The 18,751-nt window shown below is 46.2% G+C and overlaps 1 protein-coding gene across 1 annotated transcript in view; it reads right to left on the bottom strand.

The window, feature by feature from the left end:
* PPA1 (inorganic pyrophosphatase 1) overlaps positions 1–3,452 on the bottom strand; it is a 39,422-nt gene extending 35,970 nt beyond the window's left edge. The window contains exons 1-2 of the mRNA XM_028511992.2: positions 3,163–3,452; positions 545–603 (exon numbers count right to left, since the gene is read on the bottom strand). Coding sequence (XP_028367793.1) covers positions 545–603; positions 3,163–3,226 — 123 coding nt within the window. The 5' untranslated portion in view covers positions 3,227–3,452. The remainder of the gene's footprint in view (positions 1–544; positions 604–3,162) is intronic.
* Positions 3,453–18,751: the final 15,299 nt, after the last annotated feature.

The following is an 18,751-nucleotide window of genomic DNA, read 5'->3' as shown; positions in this document are numbered from 1 at the left end:
TAAAACCATTAATAAAGTACTAGGATTTTAGTTCCAAATACACATACAGAGAAGACCAATGTAATTTTTTTGGTAACTGAAGCAGTTTTACAACATTTGCTTCTATTCCTATTTATGCAGTTGCTTCTTTAACTGAATATCTGAATTTAAGACTGACTTCTTGCCCTGGATGGGTGCTCAGTGGGTTGGAGAGCCATCCCACACACCAAAAACTCCCGCAGTTGCAGGATCCATCAGCGGTCAGGGCACACACCTAGGTTGTAGGCTTGATCCTCAGTTGGGGTACACAGGGGAGGTGAGCAATCAGTGTATCTCTCTCACATCAATGTGTTTTCTTCTCTCTCTTCCCCTTCCTCTCTCTAAATTCAGTGAACATATCCTCGGGTAAGAATTTAAAAAAGAAAACATGACTGACTTCTTATTTAGTTAATGCCCTGTAACTCAGCACAATGAGGCATTTTAAGCACTTATTTTAAGAAAATCCATATGTGGAACTAACTGATCTCAGTAAAGAGACTGAGTTCAAAAGGTGACAATACCTTACCTTATCCGCATAAATTGGAATATCATGAAATGGAGATATATACTGTCCTTTTTCATTTTCTGCAAAATAAATTAGAAAAAGTTATTATTTTGGTTAATTATATTTCCAGATATATGAAGTGCACTTTTTAAAAAACTTTAATTTTTAAGAGCAGTTTTAGGTTTACAATAAAGTTGAGATGGTACGGAGATTTCCCATACACCCCCTGCTCTCACACACACAGCCCCTCCCATTTTCAACACCACTCACCAGAATGCTAAAGGACACATGTTCATACCAAGATTTTACCCCCACAACACACTGGTTGTGCGCTTCGTCCTTCCTGGCCCTCCTCTAAGACTGGGCTGCATCTTCATCCAGTGTATTCCTTAGGAATCGAAGAGGTGCTATAAGGGCAGGGGCTGCCTTACATATACACATTTGTGCCCCAGGAGCCTAGCAGTGCACAGTGTACAAAAAGTGACCAAATGTTTTGGGTTAATCTTACATCAGTTAGCAGTTTACAAAACTAATGAGATACTTGGGCTTGGAGAGAAGGGAGGGCATCCATTTGCTGAATTATAAACCATGTTGCCTTACATGTTATTCCAGGAAGACAAAGCCATCTTAGATTATGATTTTTCTTTGGGATAATCAAGCTGCTGTAACACTTGCACAGGTAATTTCTATATTCTAGAGACCTAACTATTATATCCAAAAATTAAAAATTTTCCTTTCTTTGCATCCCTTTGGGTTTAGAAACAAAAGTGGAATTGGAAAAATCTGTGACCACTCCCAATTCCATAAAGTTAACTCTGCAGTCCAACCCACTCTCTGTTTTAAAGGTAAATGTAACATTTATAGAGGTTAAAAAATTCTAGCCCTGGCTGGCGTAGCTCAGTGGATTGAGTGCGGGCTGGGAACCAAAGTGTCCCAGGTTCGATTCCCAGCCAGGGTACATTCCTGGGTTGCAGGCTATAACCACCAGCAACCGCACATTGATGTTTCTCTCTCTCTCTCTATCTCCCTCCCTTACCTCTCTAAAAATAAATAAATAAAATAAAAAAATTCTTATTAAGGAAGGAGTCTGAGAAATCTATCATTAAAAAACCTTTAAATTATATAATTGGATATAATTATTGGTATTTCTTAAATTTCAGAGAGTTCCATCTGATAAAAAGTTACTTTAGCCAGTTCCAAAGTCAAGGAGTGGCTGTGGTCTTCCATGATGGCTATCGAATATTCATTACTAATACATAATATAAAAGCTGTATTTATTCTGCAAATACAGCTTGAATATTACTCAAACCAATTCCTGGCCCTTCAAACCAGGGCCACGCCCCTCCTCTAAAGAACTTCTGGTGCCAACACTAACTCCAGAAAAATAGCTCAGTGACTTATTTGTCAAAGTTCCTGCACTGCCCTTGCTATTTCCAAAATTTAAAAAAATGGGGAGTCTCAACCTTCCTGGACTTTACATGGTAGTCTAATGTTCAACTAGATGTGTACACGTGAGAGTTCACCTACCTTTTCCTCCCACCTGGGCTACTTACTTTTTTGATAGGAGCTTTGTTCATTCTTTCAGGATTCCCATTTGTTCCCTCTAAACCCACTTTACTGCCCTTCATACACTGGAGAACTCACAGAATTCAGTGCACCTGCCCATTTCCTTCCAAATACTGAAACTGTAAAGAAGTTAAAATAGAACGCCTCCTTCATCTCCCATAATCTATTCCTAGTAGTTTAGGAAGGGAGTTGGTAGAGAGTCAAGATAAACCCGAAGGTAGGAGCTCCAATGGAACAATCTGTTAGCCCGAGCTACTTATAAGATTAAACCGGAATGGTAGCTCTCCTCCCCCTACGAAAGGTGGTGTGTCGAGGAAAGTGGAGGCGGCGGCCACTTCTGATCATAGTGAGGACTTGGGGTAAGTACCCTTTAGACGCCTAGTCCCTGCACATGAGAAAAAACTCCGCACTTTCTCACTCGGCTTGCCAGATTGACGTCACCTATTTAACTCGAAGAGAACAGCTTTCTGTTTCATAGGCCAGTTCCCAGCATCAGTGCTTTAGCGAAAACGGGTGGCAGAGGGGCGGGGGGCTACCGGGATCCCCTCCAGCCCTTCCCAGAGAAAGGGATGGGTCCAGTCCTCTACTGAACGCTCACGACCTGGGCCTGTTTCACCGTCTGCAGAACAAGGAGCTGCACTTATTCCGCTTGGTGCCCAAAGTCTGAGCTACAGTGATGGAATTACGGTCTTAAGGAGTCTCCTCCCCACCCCACCCCACGCACCCCTCCTCCTTTTCTTCCAAATTCAGCAATCCTCTTAAGGGAATTAGTTTACCTCTAGGCACCTTTTCTAGGGTAACTCAGAGGTTTCCTTTTCTCATCACACTACCGAACACCTACAAAACTAGCCCGGCCCAGATTCCGGTCCACGGAGCCCATGCTCTCCCGCCCGAGGACCAGACCTGTGAAATGGGACTTAGTGGGTTATCCCAAGTCACAGCCACGGACCAGAGGAGCCCACCCCGCGCCCGAGACAAGGGACTAAGGGCGGGCCGCAGGCGCCCAGGCAGGACGCGGGAGAAGGCCCGGGAATGAATGGACTTGGGAGCGGGAAAGGGCCGCGGATACTCACTGAAGAAGACCCGGTACTCAGAAGTGAAGGGCGCGGCGCGCTCCTCACTGCTAAAGCCGCTCATAATGCCGGAGACCAGCTGCCGCTGCCACAGAGCCAGTAGCCCACACGCGGATCAGACTGACAAGGAAACCTCCGCGCCTGCGCACTACTGGGACTGGACTCGGGAGCGGCGCCGAGAGCAGGCTTTATTGCAGCTCACGCACCCTGGTCTGCGCCTCCCCCGCTCGGCCCATCTCGTGCGCAGGCGCACTCGACCGGCAAGCGCGGCCTTGGGTGCCAGCTTCGCCTCCTCCTGTCCGCCTCCACTGACCCGCCCCTTGCTCCCAGGCTGGGCCACGTGGATGGCAGCCGGTTTTAGTTCTATTATTTGGCCTGCGGACTTCCGAGCTTTGACAAAGGAGAGTAAAAGCTCAAATTCTAAGCTTGAAGCAGCTAGGAATTGGAGGCCGACCTCTCCCCAACTGCTCACAAGGAGAATTCACCTTTGACTCTGGCACACCCTTTCCTACAGAGTAATTACTTATCTTAAAAGTCGTTTATAACTCACTCGCTTTACCAGAAAGACCCTGCCTGTGGTAAAAGTATTTGCAGTTTTCTAATAGGCCCGTTTAAGCAAAACTGGGCCTATTACTGACACATGTAATGGCTGCCAGCTAAGTACCAGATCCACCACTTTCTAAGTGTATGGCATCAGGCAAATTGCTGTTAACGTCCCAGACTCAGTTTCTCATCTGGGAAATGGGTAGTCACAGTAACTATTTCATGAGTTATTGGGATGATTAACTGAGCTGATACACGTCAAGAGTTGGAGGAAGAGCCTGACTGCTTGTAAACATTAAGAAAATATAACTTGTTATTCCCACCCTCCCCAGTGGTGGGGGATTCACTCTGCCCCCATCCTTGCCTGGTCTATCCCAGGTCCTCAGGGACCTTAGATTGAAGCATTGGGAAAGTCCAGGCTTGAGATCCAAGTCCCCTGAAGACATTTCTCTCAAACAGAAGCTCTTTGGAGCTTATTTTTCTACTTATGTTCCAATTTATCGGGCCAGACCCCAAAAGCTAAGGTCTGATGGAAGTTGTAGGCAGATATTTGCATCACTTATACACCCAATCATATGTGTTAAATATATGTATTTCAAAAATCCTAATTATAAATTAATAATGATTATTCACATTTCAAAGAATGCCTAGTTTTATTTAAAAGTTTGTTCATGGCCTGGGTTTCTCATAATGTACCTTAAAGACATTTGATTTAAACTCTTATTTTTGCAAAACAATGTCCATTATATAAAATGAGGTGTTCAGTCAGTAATACAATGTATTGTTGAATATTAAAGGAATCTATGCAGAGAAAATACTATTCAGAGAGTTTTTTGAGATGTTCTTCTCACTGAATTGCTCTCTGTTTTCTGCCTTTGAGCAGATGAAACTAGTATTCTTGGAAAAAAACTAGTTCTCATAGTGACTGACTTATGAACAGGCAGAAATAATGCAATAGTGTGCCACGAGTACTTTCCCTTTTGCCTCTTGCCAGCTCAGAGCAAGGTAGTAAAGTTTGCTGACCTCTGGACTTGCGCATTGACTTTTGTATCTTTGAATGTGTTCGGAGAGGCGATCAGTACGAACTCCAGTGAAATGTCAAGCCCTGGCTTTACTGGGGCACAAGTCAGTGCTTTGTAACTTTCTCTTACAGGCGAGGGTGGTGAGCCCCAGGGCCCAAGTGGACCTTGTTGTCCTTCTCATGTCTCCCTGGAGCTTAACACAGTACCTGACCTGGAGTAGATTCATTGAACAATGAATCTTTGCTGTACCAATGGATAGAGGAACTAATGAAGAAGAGAGGGGAAAATTCATTCTTTCTTTTTAATTTTTTAAAAGATTTTATTTGTTTATTTTCAGAGACGGGGGAGGGAGGGAGAAAGAGAGGGAGAGAAACATCAATGTGTGGTTGCCTCTCACATGCTCCCCACTGGGGACTGGGCTACAACCCAGGGCACTGGGAATCAAACCAGCGACCCTTTGGTTCGTAGGCCAGCACTCAATCCACTGAGCCACACTAGCCAGGGCACAAAATACTTCCTTAAGTATATTAGTTTGACAAAGGATGTACTCAAACATTAGCTTTCTTGCTCTGTAAACAAATCCAGTGGCACTTTTCAGTCCACATTCTGTCCTGTTGCTGTGGTTGACTCTCTTGGATACCTCCAATTTCCTGATGCTCTCTCTCCTTTGGCTGGTGATTGCATTCTCCTCTGACATTCCTCCTACTTCTCTGGCCACTCGTTAATCATCCCCCCCCCCTTACCCTTCTCTTCATCTCTCATCTTAATCATGATATTACCTCTCCTCATGTTACCTCATGTATATACTTGCTGCCAACTACCACTTACAGATCCTGTAACATGAAAATTTTCAAAAACTAAGTTTTAATGCTTACTGCGTCCATGCTCTGTGCCAGGTGATAGGGATCTAGCACTTAAAAAAGACATGGTCCTAGCCTTCGCTTACAATCTGAAGGGAAGTCAGACTTCAACAAATAATTACAGCCAATTTGGATAAGTACAGTAATAGAGGATGTACAAGAAATTGCATTATGGGAGTAGAGAATCTCTTCAAGGAAATGACCTTCACCTGTGACCTGAAGGATAAAAACCGGTAAGGCAAAGGGGACAAGCCAGAAACAGATTATTAAGAGGTGAAACCAGAGATGTGGTCAAGGTTAAACAGTAGAGGGCCTTGGAGGCCTCAGAGGGAGTTTGAACTTTTCCCTAAGAGCAGTGGAAAACCTAAGAAGAGTTTTAGTAGAAACATGACATGATCATAATCGCTTTAAAAAGCGACTCTGTTAGCAGCGTGGAGCCTGGATTGAGGTTCAGCAACACTAGAGGCAGGGAGAATAATGAGAAGACTGCTGCAGTGGCCCACGGAAAAGAGGATGGCAGTGCCCCGGATCTGGGTGGCAAAGGAAAAGGTTGAGTACAGAGCTATGGTCAAGATAGAACTGACGGAACTGGGGACTGGCTGCACAAAGTAAAAGATGAGGGTGATGGATCTGAGGATGATTTCTAGGTTTCTGGCTACAACACTTGGTTGATGGTTTGTCATTTACTGAGATAGTTTGTTTGGGATGGAGGGTGAAAAAATTATAACTCTTATCAATCTACTTCCTTGACTGTAAGTATTCACTTATCCCCTTTTTGCATGAAAAATACACTCACTCTCCCTACAGAAAGTGATACCCAAAAAGTCTCAACCAATCATGATGTCAGGGTCAAAGTTTAATTTCTCATGATAGCACCTGTATTGTATCAAGATATGGCTTCTCTTGATGCAGAGAGTTATGAACTGAAAAGGAAACAAATGTCATCTACTGCCTACCAAATCTACACCTAATATGAAATGGTTGAACCAGGAGAGAATAAACACTGAAATAAACACTCTTATCCATAAAACACTCTCATTCATCACTGGTCCTTACAAATCCAAAATCCTGTTGGGTGTAGGAAACATTTCTTGATTAAGTTCTGGTTGAGCCCCCTGAGAGTAGCTCCCTGTTACTGTTCTTCATAACTCTTGGCTTTAACTCTCTGGAAGTTCCTTTCTTTTCCATTATCCATCTGGCCACATCTGGAAAATATGCACTCCTTGGGGGCTGAATGGCTTTTCAGCTTCCTTTCTGTCCACAGAAATTTGGGAGCCCAGTCATTATCTTTTAACCCAAGCTGGTATATCTTAGCTATACAACTCTCTTTAAAACCTGGAAAGTGTTTTACTGATCTGATTCTAGTCAGTTCCATGTGCCAATCACCACAGCTATAATTCTTCCAAGACATGTCCCTCTCTAGGAATAATTGCTAGGGTAACTTGAACTTAACCTGCATTGGAGAGCATGCCCTTAGCCTATTTTCCCTGAACCATTTTATTCAACAAAAAAACTCACTGGGGCCTGGCTGGTGTAGTTCAGTGGATTAAATGCAGGCCTGTGAACCAAAGGGCCGTGGTTCAAATCCCAGTCAGGGCACAGGCCTGGGTTGGAGGCCAGGGATGTGTGCGAGGCAACCACACATTGATGTTTCTCTCTCTCTCTCTTCTTCCCTTCCCCTCTCTCTAAAAATAAATAAATAAAACCTTTAAAAAAAAAGAACTTACTGGGAGCCACTGCTCATGCCTTTGATGTAGTGACTGTCCCAAAACTGTTTTTTTTTTAATTGTTGTTCAAGTACAGTTCCAAAACTGTTTTAATATGGGATTTAATCAGCCTTGTTACCCAAGCATTTCTCATTTCTCTCCTTTATTGAAGATGAACAACAGTTGCATCTTTCCACCCAGTTGGTCCTAGAACCTCTGATTCTCTCTTTTCCCTTTCTTCCCTGCTTACAAAACAGTTCTTTTCCAAGCTCATCTATTTCTTATAGTGTCCTGTCAAACACAGCTAAAAGCAACCAAGGCACACAGGTAACAATCTGTTTCCCAACCTCTTTGCCTAAAATACCTGGTGCACTTGTTACAGGGTGCAGCCAAGAGGGGGGACCCAAAATAGGCATTTGAAATGGGGTCCAGAACTTAAGGTGTCCAGGAGATTTTAAGATGTCTCCATCCCCCACCCCAGGGTGTGGGTTGGGGGAAGGGACAAATGGAGCAGGGCCATTGAGAGCTGTTTTGCATAGCAACAGCCTTGCAGCTAACCTCTGGGTTGGTCGTTTAACATATCTATAGCCTTTGGCTGGTTGCATAGATATGTTAAGTAGCTGTGATCAGCTCTAAGACAGGGGAACAGAAGTAACTTCCCCACCCAGAAGTAACTTCCCCACCTAGATGTAACTGGGGGGGCGGGTCCCCTGAGTTACAGCACCTGCGTGGGAGCTCAGAGAGGATTGGCTCCAGGACATGGGGCCACGCCTGCCCAGACTCATGATGGCAGCCCAGTAAAGCTGGAAGGATACGAGTTCTGGCATGTGAAGCCGAGTGTGGGAGAAGTCGGAAATGAGGCTGCAGAGGAAGAATGGCCTCGGGGATTAAAAACCCAGACTTGGCGGCCATTGAGGAGGAGAACCACGCAGCAGCCCTGAAGGAGAAGCATGCTGCTTTAGGGAGGAGAGCCATGCACAGCCCTGAGGAGGAGAGCCATGCACAGCCCTGAGGAGGTGAACCATGCGCAGCCCTGGAAGGAGAACCATGCGGACTTGACGGAGTGGAGACTCCTGCAGCCCTGGAGAAGAGAACCACGCAGCCTGGCAGAGTGGGGACCCCCATAGCTTTAAAAGGGGGGACCACCACCTGGTTTTAGCAGAGATCCCGGTGACTCAGCCGAGGGTGCCGGGAACTCAGGGAGGTCTCCCAGTCGAGAGGGAGTACTAACTGGGAAGAACCAGAGGACTGTCTAAGCCATGGACTTCTATTTCCTTTCCTGAGATATGGTACTCTGGACTGGGCAAAGGGGGAAGGAAGGAAGGACTGTGTCTGTTTGTGGGTGTTTTAAGGGACTTTGGGATTTTTGATAAAGACATTAGGTGACTACTTTATGTTAGTATAGCATTAAATAAACGTTTCCTTTCCTTTTCACGAATCTCTGGCATTGAGAGACATCTTTCCTCTGGCTGCGGACATAACGGACCCGGGGCCTTCTTTCAATAATAGTATATCGTCCCAGGCCCCCCTTGTTGTGTTCTGTAACACACTGTTTACCTTCCAAGTGCTCAAATAATGGAGAGAATCCTATAGAGATTACGGGGGTGGGGAGAGACTAAAGTTCAAAATGAGATGCCCAGAGTGTGGTTAGATAGAAGGCCTGGAACTCAGATGAGAAATGAAGGTTGGCTGAAGTCACTGATTTGGACAATTTAAGTCATAGGAGAAGAAATATACTAATAATTCTTTTAAGAAGCAGAGGACCTAGAATAGAACCCTAAGGAATCTCAATATTCCAGGGAAGGTTGGCAGCAGAACCCCCTCACAGAGGGGTCTGAGAAGGAATGCCAGGGAGGTAGGGGATAAAACAGAGCACTGGCATCTCGGGAGCCAGGAGAATGGGGGGCTTTGAGAAGAAAGGGTGCTCAACCCTTACATGCAGCTACCTTCTGGGCTTCCTGCTTGGCTGGCATCTCACATTTACAAAGTCAAAAATGAGCTCACCTTTTCCCTCTTGAATCCTCTCTCTCAGTTACCAGTGCCACAACCACGCAGTCAGCCCCATTGGAAGTTCCTCGAGGTTCCTCCTGGTTAACTTCTGCAGCGGCCACTGGTGGCCTCCCACCCAGCACCTGTTTGCCCTCCCTTCCCCACGGAACTCTGTTGCTGTTCCATGTACCTACCTACCCCTGAAAGGCTGTGTGCTTCAGGGAATTAGGTGCTCTCTCAGCCCCAGGGGAGGGTGCAATAAGTCTAAGTTAATCACTACTAGTTGGGTTGTGGGCATGTGACACAATTCTTGCCAAGGTTACGAAAGGGAAGGTGTGGTGGAAACTTCTAGGAAAGATTCTCTTGTTTCTACAATATATAGAACCGGCAGAGGCCATGTTCTTCCTATTTTGGACATTGTCTTGGCACCTGCCAACCCCAACTGTCTGGCATCCTGGAGGACAGGTGCCTGGAGGTGATAGTGATAAACGTACAGTGAAGATGCCAAGTGGAAAGTTACGTGAATTATCTCACACGACTTTTGTTGTGTTTAAACCAGTTTGATTCGGAATTCTCTGTTTCTTGCAGCTGAAAACATTCTAATGGGCACAACTTTCCAACAGTCTTCACCTCCTCCCCCAGATTAGTTTGATCGGAGATGGACTCTAGTTCCAAGGATGGGTCTTGATCAGTCTAAATCGACCATTGAAATCTCAGTCCCTTTACCATTTCCAGAACCCCATTGGAAAGTCATGGGATTCAGAACATAACATTGCCCTAGCAACAGTTTGGTTTGGAAATGGATGCCTGACTCAATTTGAACCAATGAGTTTGCTGACGCCTTCTGTGAAGTTACTTTGTTCTCTTAGGAGAAAGTCTTGGGAAGAGATATCCCCTTTGCTTTCTCTCACTCTCTCAATGTAAACAAGACAGCTATGGCTCTGACTGCTGATAGCTGCCCTCTGCACCATAGAAAGCCAGCCTCAGGGTGAAGTTCACATTGCACAAGAGGTGGCAAAGCAGAGGAACAGATTCTACCTGGGTCCTTGACAACATTGTTGAGCCACTGGATCAACCAATTCTTTGCACTTACTATTCTATGAACCAATATACCCCTTAGTTTAAGCTGGCTTGAGTTAGATTTCTGTCAATGGCAACTACAACTACCCTAGATGATGACCCATCCTCCCACAAACTACCAGTTACCAAGTAATATTGAGTGGATCTCTCAAACATCTCTTGACCTTGTCACCTCATTCATCTCTACAGCCTTAGCCAATCCCGGGATTTCTCACCTGGACTCCCACACATAACTCATTCCTGCCTCACTGGTCTCCAGTTCTATCTCCCTCCAAGTCATTCTCTACCCGCTGCCAGTGTGAGCTTTACCAGATGAAGGTCTGAGTGCATCACTACCCTCCTCTTTACCTGGTTGTCACTAGCTCAGTCTTCAAGACTTATCTCCAGTTTTTATGGGAACCCTTTTCTGACACCCTCAGTCTGTTCCACTGCTTATGTGGCCAACCTTGATACTCCATCAAGAAAGCACTATTCCACGTGATGATTCTTCTCTTTTCTGTCTCCGCTCACTGCCCCCATGTTCCTAGACTCAGCAGAAACTGAGTTTATGGAGTGTACATATGCCAGAATTAAGTGTTGTCTAACTTGTCACACTTAAAAGTGGGGACCTAACCAACTAGGTAATTTCGTTTAGTGTCAAGAACACTGGCCTGCAACCCACAAAGCCTGAAATTTTGTCTTGATTTCACCACTTATGAATTTTGACAATGTCAAGGAAATGCCTTGACTTCTGCAGAACTCAGTGTTCCCTCTGTGCAACGGGAATACTGCAGACATGTCAGTGACAGCACAGCTGACTGTTGATCTTTGTGCAGGGAGGATGGCTGTTTTGCCTGGAAACTTTTCGTTCAGAAGGAAGATGCAAAAGGGGGAAGACTACTAATGCAACAGAAAGTTAAAAATAAATGCAAAGTTCTTTTGCAGTATTTCCCATAATTTATAGCATAGGTAAAGACTCATCTTCCATAGGTGAGAACAAAGGGGAGTGATTATGATCATCAGAGGTGGCTTCAAAGGACCACTGGGCAGCACTCTGAACGGACAAGACACACTATGCAAAACGCTGTTCCTTGGGAGCGGGTACTACACATGAATGTAGGTCGCTCGGTCACCAAAACAGCTTGGCTCTGGCTGTCCTAACTCCCTGCAGAGAGGGAGACAGAGCAGGGTGTGAGATGATTACTCCCCAAACACAGAGTGATTTAACACCACCACTGGCTATGTGACAGGCTAATTTGCCCAAATCACTATGCTTGGGTTTTTCCACACACATTAATTTGTTTGCTCGCACATGACAACAGCAACATTTGTTGGTGACAGCATTCAAAGGCCTGGGCGTTGCAGCCAGCGAGAGAACACGACTCCAGGCAGACACCACAGCCAGTCCAGCCCGGCAGCTTCAGCCCCATCAATGACCACATGCAGGGGAATCGAAAGGATCCCTTTCAGCCTGTGGCTGCCTTGGAGGTTTGGTGCAGTGTTGGATCAAACTAAATTTACACCTTTTATTTAAACTTCTGGTATTCCTTCCATCTCAGATCTTTGGAAGCCACTGAATGGGAGGGAAATGTGGTCATGTGGCCAAGACAGCAGTCTGGAGCCTGTGGTCGACTGGTTATATTTTTAGGATTAAAGGGGACCTCCATCAAGCCTCCTTCTTTTATTCTGAACCCCAGTCTCCCAAATACAGGAAGGAAAACCATAGCAGCTTGAGGGAAAGGGAGCAACCTGGCTTCGTTGCCAGAGGAACAAAGATTTGAATCTAAGCTTCAGCACCTCCTCGTTATATGAACTTCAATAAGTTACATAACTTCTTTGAGTCTTGGTTTTATATCTATAATATGGGTATAGCAATAAATACCTGCTCATTTCATTATTTCATTCATTTAACAGACATTTATTGAGTGCCTCCCATGTACCAGATAGAGTCTGGAGTCTGAGTCCACTGAGGTGAGGGAAATGATTGTAGCCCCTGCGTGGAGCTGTGATCTGCCATGAGGAGTAACTAACAAAGCTCTTGGGGCTGTGCCTGGCTTATGACAGGAACTCAGTAAATGTTCTGCGTTGACCAGAAAGATAACTACTGAAACTCAGTACTGTATTAATAGGCATTAGTTCCCTTTTCATTGATCCTCCTCCGGTCTTAGGGCCTCTGCACATGATATTCTCTCTGGGTTGCTCTTTGCTCAGCAATTCCCAGCCCCTCTTTGACTTCATTCACACCTGTACGCAACTGTCACCCCCTCAGAGGGCCGCCCCTAACCACCTGTTAAAGCATCCTCCCAGGTTTGTCACACTCTATCCAGTTATCTTACTTTAAACCCATCCTTAATGGGTTTAAAAATCATTTCAACTGATCACTAGTGATAAATTCCTCTTAGATTTAGGGCAAATTTTTGTACTAAAGTGTCTAGAATATAATCGTAATTTTAAAAGATAGACTTCGAAGTACTTTACAACAAAAGATACAGAATGGCCAATTAGCATATGAGAATATGCACAACTCACTAGTCAGCAGGAGACTTTGTAGCAGACGGTACTGCTGAATGTGGGCAAGAACAGCCGGCACTCGCACACACGCCCAGCGGGAACACGAAACAGTACAACTTTGGACAGCACTTCAGAAGTTTCTTACAGTTAAGCTCTACACTACCACACAGTCAGTAAACCCACTCCTGAATGTTCATAGCAGCATTATTTATCGTTCATAAACTTATAAAAACTAGTAACAACCCAAATGTCAATCAGCAAAGGAGCAGACAAACAAAATGCAGCATGCGAGCATGTGAGCATGCGAGCACACGACGTGGCTCTGCTCAGCAGCACAAAGACGCAGACTGCTGACCACACGTGAGGACGTGGACCGGTCTCACAAGCGCAAACTGGGTGAGAGAAGACAGGCTGCAGGCTACACGCCGTGTGGCTCTGCGTACGTGACGTTCCAAAATCTGATGGGTTATCCGGGACCGGGAGTGGAGGACGAGTGTTGACTACGAAGTGGCACAGGAGATGTTTTTTGGTGGGGGGATGCTGGAAATATCTTGAGTGTGAATGTGGTTACACAATTATATCCAGTAGCTAAGACTTACCAAAACGTACTGCTAAAATGTGAAAATTGTATTGTTTGTATATTATGCCTTAATAAATCTGTTACATTGCCCTGATTCGGGTGGCTCTGTTGGTTGAGCATCATCTGGCAACGCGAAAGGTTTCTGGTTTGATTCCTGGTCAGGGGACATGCCTGGGTTGCGAGTTTGGTCCCCAGTGGGGGCATGCACAAGAAGCAGCCAATCCATGCTCCTCTCTTACACCCATGTTTTGCCCCCTTTCTCTCTCCCTTCCCCCTCTCCAAAAGTAAATAAATAAAATATTTTTTTAAAAAGCTGTTACAAACATTTTAAATGTACAGACAGATATACATAAAGAATGACTGTGCTTATCTCTTGTAAAGAGACTTGGGTGCTTTTTATTTTCGTTTCTTTTTTATCTGAATTTTGTAAAATTTCCACCGTGATTTTCTAGCACTTCTGTAGAAAGAGAAGAAAACCAACAATAAAATGCCATAAACATAAATAATTGGACTATGCAACAAGGAATCTATTGCCGATTCAACATTGTTTGCTTGTAATGAAGCCCATTTGGTCCACCTCCTTCTCATCCGTCTTTCCTCAGTGGCACTTCTGAGGGGTGAGCTGAGGAAATGGATGCAAAAAGGTACAGAGCTTAATAGCAATGCTTTGTCCATCCAGCCCTCGGTTTGGCTCTCACCTTGATTTCTGGATGAATACACAGTAGACTAATGATAGGGGGGCTCTCATCCGACTCTGCCAGCTCCGCCCTCTATTCCAGCCCAGATCAAGTTATTCATCTCCCAAGCCCCAAAAGAAAGTCCTCAGCATAGGGCTGGGCAGGCTGTGGTTTGTGGGGTCCAGGCTGGGCACCCGCCTCCAGCTCACATTGGTCTGTCGAGTGGTGCGTGGCCTTGGTGAAGTCAAGAGGCTATTCATCAGTGGGGACCAATGATCAGCACAGCCTCTCAAATTGCACATGGCAAGATGGGACACAGAATCCCTGCAAGGGCCCCTCTAGAGTAGGGAAGCTCAGTGTCAACAGGCTGCTGGCCCTTTTCCTCCATCATACATCCAGTTCATCTCTGGACTTCCCACCCCTGAAAGGGCAGTCACCTTAGGAGACCTGACTGGCCTGCAGGTGGAGGACGGGCTGTCCTATCCAGGAAGTCCTTGTGTGAAGCCCTTGCGTGCCTTGGGTAACTGGACGAGGCCCCTGGCAGGGTCCAGGTACCCGGACACAAGATTCTGGTGAAGGTCATAAAGCTATACTTATAAAAATAGCTTCATAAAATATACTGTGGCAAAAACACAGAATTTTTTTAGCCACTTTAGTTAAGAAGTAAAGCCCAGCAGGAGGAGCTCAGAGCAGCCGGGGTGCACATGGGGGAGGGAGACAATCACAGCTTCCCTCAGAGACTCTGCTTCATCCCTAAATGCTAAGTTGGGAGAGATCCCAGTTCCCACTCTGGGGTCTCTGTCCTCAGTGCTCACACAGGCACTGTGTTCAGGAACTTAAAACTCCACACATGATTCACAATAGTCAGAAGGTGGAAACAACCCAAGGGTCCATTGACGAATGAGTTGTGTTAGGGGTGGAAAAAATGGCACCAGGTGTTAGCCTCAGTTCAGCAACCTCAGTTCCTGAGCTCTGGCTAAGAGAAGAATTCAGAGCCAAGACTCAAATTAGAAGAGAAAGTTTATTTAGAAAGTCACAGAGGTAGAAGTGAGCTATAAAGAAATGGGCTTAGGAAACAAGCTACAGAGGCAAAAGAAGGGCCCTTGGATTAGGAGAGACAGAGAGAGACAGACAGAGATGGGTCCTCCATCTTGTGGGCTTTTACCTGAGGTCTCAGGGGAGGATCCCAATAAAATTTAGTCTCCACTGATTGGTTGGCACCAGAGGAGGCATCGTTAGTCATTGCAGCTGGTCCTTGTGTCAGCCATGGCATCGTATTCTGCTCTGTCTGGTTTTGCTGCTTTTCTGGGCCTGGAGCTGAAGTGCAGCTTAAGGCCCAGATGTCATCTCCAAAAGCTAATGCTCAATGGAGTGGCTGTGCAAGGGCCTGTAGTTGTGCCCGTCGCTAGGCACCCAGTGTTCTCGGCCCTGGTGACCCTCTGCCCCGGCCCATCATTCCTGCTCCTGTCATGACTACCTAACTGCCTTTTGCAAGTGGGCAGACTAAATGTGGTGTGGACATACACAGTGGAATATGTCCAGCCTTAAAAAGGAACAGAGTACTGACACATGCTGCAACAAGGATGAACCTTGAGATGTGGTGCAAAGTGAAAGAGACCAGTCACTAAGGACAAGAACTGACTCCTTCTGTATGAGGTACCTAGAATACCTGGAGACAGAAAGTAGAACAGTGGTTGCCAGGGGCTGGGAGGAATGGGGATTTGTTGAATGGGTACAGAGTAGCAGTTGGGGGTGTTAAGAAAAGTTCTGGAAATAGTAGTGATGGTTATGCAACAGCGTGAAGGCACTGACGTCCCTGAACTGTACACGTCAAAATCATTACAATGGTAAATCTTATGTTGCGTATATTTTACAACATGCACAAAAACTAAACACTCCACAGGTACCCACAAAGCCTCACCCCCTTATACAAGCATCATGTCACGCCGCTTACCATTTAGATCAAATCTCTAAATGGGCAGGCCAAGCCTTTGATTGATTCTTAAAAATAAATAAAACTAACAGCAAAATATATCAGTTAGGACCTAGTGCAGCTTTCTTGGCAGGCGCTGTCTTTCAAAGCATGGCACCTTCGGGGGGAATGAGACAAAGGGGCCTTGGTGGAAAGGTTGGCTTGGGTGAGCATCCTGATCTCCCCTAGTGGTAGAGGCTGAGTCTGTGGTCGGGGAGGCCATGCTAAAGGAGAAAGAAGCACACTCCAGAAGAGTGACCAGGCAGCGTCTCTGGACAGATTGCACCCACGGGGGCGAGCATGTGGGCTTGAGATTGCCCTTTCTCTGGACTATTTTTAGAGCCTGGAGTCAAAGTTATTGGCAGTAAGTAGCCAGCAGCTTTCTGCTCTATGTGACGCATAACACTGACACAGCACCAAAAACAGGGCCCATACACGCACTAGCTAATGAGGGACGGGAAGGCACACCCCCTCCTGAGACCCTCATCCCTCACTTCCAGACACCTGGGCTGGGCAGGGTCATGAAGGACCCTAATGTCTGGGCACCCTGTTCAACACATGGGTTCAAAGATACTGTACTCAGAGCAGCTCAGGCCAGATATTAAAAGAGTCAACACAACAGACTCATTTCCCAGGCCAGGAACTTGACGGTAAGGATGCTGGTTCCAACATTCTGCTTCGTCGTTAGGCAAAAAACCTCCCTGCTATCCCCAAGCCACCTTTCCTGAGAGGCAGGAGGCAGTGTAGGAAGAAACCACCAGAAGACAAATTTAATCTAAACCCTGCCCCTCTGCGGCCTGTGCCCTTGGCCCTTTTAAGCCTCGGTCACTTTGGAAATGGCAGCAATGTCTTCTACCTCATTTGCATGATTCAAGGAAACAGTGTCTGAGGACTTGCTTAGAAGGGATTACACAATTGTTCAGAAACTTCCTTCTGTTCTACATTTGTCCTTAAAGTGGCATAAACAAGATTAAGTCATTGTTTGTAGATTAAGAAAACAATTGAAGCCTTGGAGTCCCATTCTCTGCCCTGGTTTCTGGTAATGTTTCTTTTTTGTTCACTAAAATTCTAGCAACCCTGTGTGTTCTACAGAAATGCAGGGAAATGTCAAGTTTATTGGGCTGTGCAAGGATCACCGAGGCAACCCCATTTCCTCCCATCCCCTAAACCAGGGGTGTCAAACTCATCTTCACTGGGGGCCACATCAGCCTCATGATTGCCTTCAAAGGGCCCAGTATAATTTTAGGACTGTAAAAATGTAACTACTCCTTAAGAGCTCAGTGCTGCCACTGGGTAGAAACAAGGTGCCGGACGAATCCCGCGGGACTTGTGTTTGCCACCTGTACCCTAGAAGAAGCCTCACTTCTCCAAAGTGTTGCAGGCATGCTGGGTGAGTGTCAGAGTATACAGGGGAGCTCCTAGTTCCCGGCCCTGTTTAGGGGACATGAATTATCCATGTCGGGGAGGGATTTAGTGCTTGTCTTCTAGGAGGCCGCAAGGGCACACCAGCTTTGGCTTGCCAACTTCCTCTCCCCACATTCCCAGGAGGGCACAGTGGAAAAAGGCCTCAGAAGGCTTTGTGCTTGCAGCTCCAGTGAGCAGATGTGTTTCAAAGGCAGAAAAGGGGTCCTGTGCTTGCCCTTCCTCCTGTCCAAGAGTAAATAAACTGATACTTCCATGTGACCCTGCAGCTAGCAGCCTGTCACACTATAAGTTCTTGCCTGGGTGCCAGGGGATGGTGGTGAGACCCCTGTGAGGAGAGGAGGGAGGACAAAGTTCCCAACCCCCACCCCCAAAGGGCTGAGGCCAGAGGGCAAGACCCAGAGTGCCTGCAGGTACTGATGCAGGCTCCTCAGGTTACACTCAGCATTCTGCAGCTGCTCAGGCGTGAAGTCCTGTTGCAGTACTTTGGGGAAAAGTGAATTGCCCTGGACATCAACAAGACACACCCACACAAAGCTGGCAGGAGGGGCACACCATATTCAACTTGGAAGGAGTCAAGGGGAGGGGCTTCAGTAACACGAGAGAGACTCAAAAAAGTGGACACAAAGAATCACATGTGTGGGCCAGCTGTGCTTTCAGCTTCTTTCCAGCAGCCTATTTAGCATTTATACATCTCACTATGCTCCACCGTAACGGGTGCTTTCGGAGACAGCCGGAGATGACACAATCACAGAGGCAGTGGAGCTGACTGTGCTCCTGGGAGATTTCCAGCTGAGGGCCTGGGCCAGCCGCAGCTTTCCAGGCCTCAGTCTCTTGTCTGCAGAAGGGAGAAAGGGAAGCCCATTCCTGAAGTGTTATTGTCACCAAACAAAAGTAGGGCTTGGCTGCCCACTGCCACCCACAGGCAAATTCCAGAGACAGAGGTTGGTGAAGAAAGAAAGAGATCTTTATTAAAATGCTGTGCAACTTGGGAGAACAGGGAATTCCCCACCTCCAGGCTCATCTCTTCCACAAAATACAAACAAAAGCTGTTCCCCAAAAGGCCAAAGCCCAAAACAATGCCAGAATTTGTGAGGAACCGCCCTGACTGGTATCAGAAGCTGAAACCCCCGCCTAGGCTAAGGGAACACCCTTGGAACTGTAAGCCAGCAAGGAGACAAAAGCTTATCTCCCTGGCAGGAATGCTGCTTCTGCTGCTTTATTCATAACTGAACCCCAAAAAGCTTG

Source organism: Phyllostomus discolor, chromosome 5, assembly GCF_004126475.2.
Source record: "Phyllostomus discolor isolate MPI-MPIP mPhyDis1 chromosome 5, mPhyDis1.pri.v3, whole genome shotgun sequence".
In the NCBI taxonomy this organism is placed as follows: Eukaryota; Metazoa; Chordata; class Mammalia; order Chiroptera; family Phyllostomidae; genus Phyllostomus; species Phyllostomus discolor.
This window is presented reverse-complemented; position numbering and strand designations above follow the sequence as displayed.